The 7,704-nt window shown below is 36.6% G+C and overlaps 1 protein-coding gene across 2 annotated transcripts in view; it reads left to right on the forward strand.

Annotated features, from left to right (window-relative positions):
- Positions 1 to 3,103, forward strand: part of LOC121378794 (gonadotropin-releasing hormone receptor-like) — a 29,909-nt gene extending 26,806 nt beyond the window's left edge. For both annotated transcript variants that reach the window (XM_041507127.1, XM_041507120.1), the window contains 3 exons: positions 1 to 41; positions 1,106 to 1,188; positions 2,863 to 3,103. The exon at positions 1 to 41 is cut by the window's left edge and continues 23 nt beyond it. In XM_041507127.1, coding sequence (XP_041363061.1) covers positions 1 to 41; positions 1,106 to 1,188; positions 2,863 to 2,939 — 201 coding nt within the window. In that variant the 3' untranslated portion in view covers positions 2,940 to 3,103. The remainder of the gene's footprint in view (positions 42 to 1,105; positions 1,189 to 2,862) is intronic.
- Positions 3,104 to 7,704: the final 4,601 nt, after the last annotated feature.

The following is a 7,704-nucleotide window of genomic DNA, read 5'->3' on the forward strand; positions in this document are numbered from 1 at the left end:
ACACCTGTTGCTGTATTCCGTATGGTTCGTTCTGAAGACAGGTAAGTTGACTTATTTACATAAAAATAAAAAATAATTTTCGAAAACTATCTTAAAAAACGGCTAACACGTTCCAAATAAAATGTTCAAACTTTAAAACTTAATTTCGATACACTATAGGTTGCATAGTACCAAAACAAGAGACTCCCGTGTCAAAATTCGAGGCGCACCGTCAAATATTTACGGAGTAAAAGCAGCTGTGGGTGTGATTGGCAGTAATATGTGACATTGATTATTTGTGCAAATACTATTATCCATTGACAATAATAAATACACTTTTATTAGTTATACAGTTGTTATACAGTATATACCAGAGGTTGAAAATAATGCAGGGGTATCCCCAAAAATGGAACTGCAATTTTCAGCAAAAATGACGGTTGCTATTAAAAACATTAATTAAATCTCTTAAATGGTATGTGACCCCCCATTTTCTTGTAGGTAGATTAGATGTGAGGTGCTACACCTTTTATTGCTGTACTTCCTGGATGTGTTGATACGATGCTTATATCACTTTTATTAGTAAACGTTAACATTATCGGCAATAGGAATTGATTTGGTCTATTAGAACTTATAGTACTCAGGCCGTCAAACGACGGCACGCGAGGTACTGGGTTCGGATCCCAGTCGAGGCATGGGATTTTTAATCCAGATACCGACTCCAAACCCTGAGTGAGTGCTACGCAAGGCTCAATGGGTAGGTGTAAACCACTTGCACCGAGCAGTGATCCATAACTGGTTCAACAAAGGCCATGGTTTGTGCTATCCTGCCTGTGGGAAGCGCAAATAAAAGATCCCTTGCTGCCTATCGTAAAAGAGTAGCTATGTGGCGACAGCGGGTTTCCTCTAAACAAAGAACCAGTGTTAGAATGACCATATGTTTGACGTCCAATAGCCGATGATAAGATAAAAAAATCAATGTGCTCTAGTGGCGTCGTTAAATAAAACAAACTTTACTTTACTTTGCGAGGAGTGATTGTACAATGGGTATTTACAGTGACAAGATGACGATAGCATACATTTTCTGTATATTCAGATAAAAAACAAATTGTTTGTGTGTTGTTTTCAGATATCAGAATGTCAGAAACACTTTGTTTTTCGCGCTCGACGTCTTTAGTTTGATGACCTACTGCTTTATTCCAGCTGTTTATGGTAAGTGGTAGCTTAGCTCTAGTAAATATGTCAGAGTCAAACGTGTTTCAGCATCTATCAAACGTATAATCAAAAGCGCCAGTCTTTATTATATATCATTTAGTGAAATATCTCAAAATATCAGCGAAATAAAAGTGTTATCAGTCTCTCAGTGACGACAACACAATGTTAGAGTGAAAAATTCACTATTTCACTCTGAAATATGTTATCGTCACTGTAGAAAGCCGGAATTTTTTTCCTGCTGGCAGTTTAAAAATAAAGGTAAATTGCCAAAAGTTATATAATAAATAGAAAATTTCATGTTTTTGGTCAAATATGATTTATATATAAGCGCGACTCGTGAGATATGATTGCAAACTTCACTCGATGAGATATAAATCATATTTGACAAATAACATGAAATATCCTCTGTATTATATTACATGATTTGGTAGTATGATATCAAAAGGTGGCCTTTTAATACAGATGGCTGCTTAATACAGGTCAGTGTATACTATATTAGATATACAGGTGGCCGTTAGAGCAGGTTTGACTATACGTGTATCTACATTTAAAATAAAATGAAAAGATTGCCTATGCAATAGTTTACTCTTTTTATATTCATTTGTGAATAACTACAAATTAATTTATCCCGCACAACATCTTTACATAATCAACCTGACAATATCGAAATTGTAATGTGCTGGCTCTAGACGTAAACAGCCACTTCCTCAAATGGTCTTGGTGAAAATAGTAAAAAAGTACAAATTAAAATGTCGGCGAAGAGACGATTAATCAAATATATATATATAAATATATATATATATATATATATAATATATATATATATATATATTTTTTTTTTTTTTTTTTTTTTTTTTTTTTTTAAAGAATAAATTTTAAAGAAATTTAAAATAAGTACATAATATCTGAAGCGAATAAATCAAGCATTTTAATTGGTTCTTTACCTCAGTACATTATGCGACCTACAGCCGAATTCCATGAAATTTTAAAGACATTTTCCATTAAATTTTAAATAAAAGTTCCATGTCCTTCTAAAAAGTTTTTTCAAGGATTTTTATGTGATCATTATAACCCAATCTAATGATACTCCAATATTTTGACGATTATAGCCGATATCTTTTTGCATTAGTTTTTTTTATGGGAAAAATAATCATCAAACAAATTTTTCTTTCTATAATAATTTCATGATTTCCCAGGCCTGGAAAATAGTATTTTCCACGATTTTCGTATACGTCATACGAATCTTGTACCACCGTTAGGTTGTTTTCCTATTGTCAAAACTGTGCAATAAATCTATATAACCGCACACGTTTGAAACCCCATCCCTTGCTGAGCCAGACTTCCTTATTGCGTCATACAACGTCACTTAGGCGCGGGGTGCAATTCAGTTACGGCATATTACACTTACTCGTGGTATGCACGATTATTTACACGCTTTCGATGGTTTGACAATAACAGCAGAATCTGATGTACTCTCATGCTGTCGCACTTGGGACTATCGGCTGTCAATCACAAAATGGAACGTACGCACATCACCATGGCTACCACTAGTAAGTTTACGCGGCAATCTAACTGAAATCGGCACTACTGGTCCAGTGGAGGTGATCTTAATCAGATTGTTTATTCGGTAAATTTAACTTGTAAATTGTTTATTGTAAATTTGTTTTGCAGGTGTCTACAGGGCAATCACTAAGACACGAGCTGAAAGTACGCACGGCTTGGAACCAAAACCCACATCTCGTGATTGAGATTATGACGAAACCAAACCCATGTGACGTGATTGACATTATGACGGAACCAAAGCCCACGTCACATGATTGAGATTATGACTGAGCCGACTTATTATTATTTTTTATTTTTTTTAAATAATCGTCACTGACAATATGAAATATATAATAAAATATTAAATCAGTTTCTGTTTCACATCAAAAAAGTAAAGTTTGTTTTATTTAACGACGCCACTAGAGCACATTGATTTTTTTATCGTATCATCGGCTATTGAACGTCAAACATATTATGGTCATTCTGACACTGTTGGGGTTTTTTTTTATAGAGGAAACCCGCTGTCGCCACATAGGCTACTCTTTTACGACAGGCAGCAAGGGATCTTTTATTTGCGCTTCCCACAGGCAGGATAGCACAAACCATGGCCTTTATTGAACCAGTTATGGATCACTGGTCGGTGCCAGTGGTTTACACCTACCCATTGAGCCTTGCGGAGCACTCACTGAGGGTTTGGAGTCGGTATCTGGATTACAAATCCCATGCCTCGACTGGGATCCGAACCCAGTACCTACCAGCCTGTAGACCGATGGCCTAACCACGACGCCACCGAGGCCGGTCTGTTTCACATGAAGTATATCTCCAATTAAGAAGCTGTCATTTATCACGAGCTTTTGTGTGAGCAAAATGAGATATAGGTTAATATTTGGCAGAAAACAGAAAATATAATATATAAGACAGGAAAACACACACACACACACACACACACACACACACGTACGTACATACATACATACATACACACCTGCATATACACACGCACACACGGATATGCATACACACACGCGCACACACACGCATATACACAAGCACATACACACACATTAAAAAAAAAAACCAAAAAAAAAAAACCCATTGTTTCATAAATACATATTGCCCAGATTCGGTAAACCTTGTACATTGTATATGTGAGTCTCACGTCAAACGGATTGTATAATTGTCTGTGAATCTCTTTGAAATATACGTAACAAAAAGAAAAAACAACTATGGTAATCTCAATTTAAACACAATAGTAATTTCAAATGGATGAATGGATGCTGAACAACACCCCATCACGGAAAAAAAACATCGGCTATGTGTGTCAAACAACGGTAAACGATACACTTTAATGTGAAATAAACTAAAGGTCGGTGTATTTAGCTGATCAAAAGACCAATGATCAAAAGTAAAACATTATATTTAGCTGTGGTAAATACAAATACCACAAATAAATGATTCTGCAGAAGTTTTCATGAAATTAAGTTTCTTTCTGAAGTCTCAGAATAAATACAATTTTCCCTAGATTCGACATCTGTACTCTTTGCCGAAACATAGGCCTATGCAGTCACAATTTATGACTTGCTTGCATCCAGATATTATTTTTACGCATATCCAGAATTTCACCCACAACATGGTGCTGCCATCTCAACATCTACGCAGCCATCATGCATCCGGGGTGGGACGGTGATTTAGCTCAGTCGGTTGAGTGCTCTCTTAAGGTACTTGCGTCACAGGTTCGAACCACCTCGGTGGATCCATTCAGTTGATTGAGTTTTTTCTCTCGTTCCAACCAGAGTATCACAACTGGTCAAAGGTCATGGCATGTGCTTTCCTGTCTGTGGGAAAGTGCATATAAAAGATCCCTTGCTGTATTAGAAAAAAACAAATGTACCGGGTTTCCTTTCTAAGACTGCATGTCAGAATTATCAAATGTTTGACATCCAATAGCCGATGATTAATAAATCAATGTGCTCTAGTGGTGTCGTTTGCATCCATATTTACTATATGGACTGGATCTATAGTCCGTCCCATCCTACAAAAATGTGGGGTTTTTTAATTCTGTATAAATAATTTCAGTTTAGTTTGACGTAAGAAGAAAAGTAAAAGTGTTTTGGAAATAATAAAACATTACGATTTTTGTGTGCAATTTATAAAACAATAGGCTCAGAAATAAATAATTAGCAGTAAATTCCATCCTATGCAAAAAATAAAAAAGAAGAAAAAAAATGCGCGCGTTCCCTGTGGAACGGACTATAGGTCAGTCGCTAGCTATAGAGTCCTCGAAGGGTCAAAAGATTGAATCCACTCAACTGATCCATTCTCTGAGTGGTTTTCCCGTTCAAGAGGACGCTACATCCCCCACCCCTGTTTGGCCTTCACAAATTTAATCTTGCCCAAGTGAAGTCAAATAATTTGATGACGCCTGTATCCATTAAGTTTCAGGTGTGTCCATCCTAGAACCAGTCTCTAACAAGGTCGGTGTCTGGGTCTGGGACAGATGACCAAATTATAGGGACAATTTATGGATTTCCCCCAAAATATATATACTTGTAGGCCTATATAATATTCATTAAGCCTTACAGGTAGAGTTCAGTGGTTATATAAGCAGTAGGGGGCGGAACGTAGCCCAATTGTAAAGCACTCGTCTGATGCGCGGTTGGTCTAGGATCGATCCCCGTCGGTGGGCCCATACCTCGTTCCAACCAGTCCAACTCGACTGATGTGTGCTATCCTGTCTCTGCCTGTGGGTTGGTGCATATAAAACATCCTTGCTACTAATTAAAAAATATGGCGGATTTCCTATCAAAGACTATATGTCAAAAATTACCAAATGTTTGACATCAAATAGCCGATGATTAATAAATCAATCTGCTCTAGTGGTGTCGTGAAACAAAAGAAACGTCATATGGGCAATTGTGAAGGGAATGTCAAAACAATGATTATAATGTGTGATCACGACATATAAGGATATCCTGCTTATCTGTTGGTATCTGTTAGGATCGATCCCCGTCGGTGGACCCATTGGGCTATATCTCTTTCCAGCCAGTGCTCCACAACTGGTGTAACAAAGGCCGTGGTATGTACTATCATGTTTGTAGGATGGTGCATATAAAAGATCCCTTGCTGCTAAACAAAAAGAGTAGTCAATGAAGTGGCGACAGCGGGTTTCCTCTCTCAATATGTCCAACGCCATATAACCGTAAAATAAAAATGTGTTGAGTGCGTCGTCAAATAAAAGATTTCCTGTTAGTATCTGATATAAACACAGCTTATTGTTGTTACGTTAGTTTATTTAATCTATACGATTACACATGCGGTTTTAAACTAAAAGGTATGATATGGACGTTGATATCACGTGTATTCTACATAATCTGTAAACATTAAAAAATATACATGTATACAGGGGGAAATGGCTACTGGAAATGTGAAGGCATTCCTTTTATTTTCTCATACAGCTTCGATGGAACTTCACAGTGTCGACTAATCTTGTCAAGCAATATCTCAAATAACCTAATGAAAAGTGTATTACGATTAGGCAAAGTATATAAATAGGTATAATTATAGCTATACAATGTCCTTCTTAGTAACGTTTGTGACATTTAGAAATATTCTGTGGAACATAGACCTAATGGCGATAATATAAAAAAGGCGGGGCATATATTTTCTATCGTGATAACCTTTCAAAATTCAAAGTACCACGATATCTGATATATCACTGCATGATAATAGATCTCCCTTTGACTGTGGGCAAAACAGAATAAATCTCATTAATCATTAAGTAAGCAAAATACTATAGTAGGTCTCGGTGGCGCGGTACATGCTATTCTCTTTAAGGGCGGTAGTTACTGAGTTAGCGACCCACCTGAGGAAATGTCAGGGGCGGATAAAAAACAAATTTCCGGGTACAACGTTTCAAAAAGGCACCTACAATATTGAAGAGTATAATAACATGCATTTTATATGACACCAAAAAGTTAAAGTGTGTTTTGTTTAACGACATCACTAGAGCATATTGATTAATTCATCATCGACTATTGGATGTCAAACATTTGGTACCGGTAATTGTGACATATAGTCTTAGAGAGGAAACCCGCTACATTGTTTTAATTAGTAACAAGGGATCTTTTATATGCACCATCTCACAGAGAGGAGAACACATACCACAGCCTTTGATATATCAGTCGTTATGCACTGGCTAGAACGAGAAATAGTCCAATCGATCCCAGACCAACCGCGCATCAAGCAGGTCCCACAACATTAAGCCCACTAAGAGTTTTTTCCCACTTAATAAAGGCATTAATTGTAGGCTACATATATCCATGTGCTAAACGTTGGATTTTTTGGGGATGGGAAGGGGGGGGGGGGGGGGGAGGGGGCGGGGGTATATGCCCATCCAAACATCCTTTCCTTGGATGTTCTCGTTTAACTCAATCTAATTAAAATTAGCTCCACTATTACATGTGGATCTAACACCAGCCAGTTGTAGCGCATGTCCACCAATCAAAACCTTACTTGCAGAATCATGCCAGTGATTTGAAAATAATTTGAAAATATTCCGAATTATTCTGAGGGTATACGATTTGTTTCATGTGAATTACGAATGCCTTATTTAGACCAGTAGAACTAATTTTAATCAGATTGCTAACAACACTGCGTAGTCTCCAATGTCCAGGTAACATTTCGTCTGTAAATAATAATTTAAATATTGACCAATCACACTTCGCCTTTTATAACGTTATTTGGGAGCATACACATTCTAAAAATATCGGGCGAGTCTATTTTAGTGGCCGCAATACAGCGAACCATACCAATACGTACGGGATGGGTTATCAATCTTCAATTTTACATTAAAAATTATTTATTTATTTATTAAAAAAAAAAAAAACCCCACGAAAACTAAATCAGTCTTCAGTTTTACATTACAAATTATTTATTTCATAAACTAAAATATGTTTTAAGGCATTCGTAATT

Source organism: Gigantopelta aegis, chromosome 2, assembly GCF_016097555.1.
Source record: "Gigantopelta aegis isolate Gae_Host chromosome 2, Gae_host_genome, whole genome shotgun sequence".
Classification (NCBI taxonomy): domain Eukaryota; kingdom Metazoa; phylum Mollusca; class Gastropoda; order Neomphalida; family Peltospiridae; genus Gigantopelta; species Gigantopelta aegis.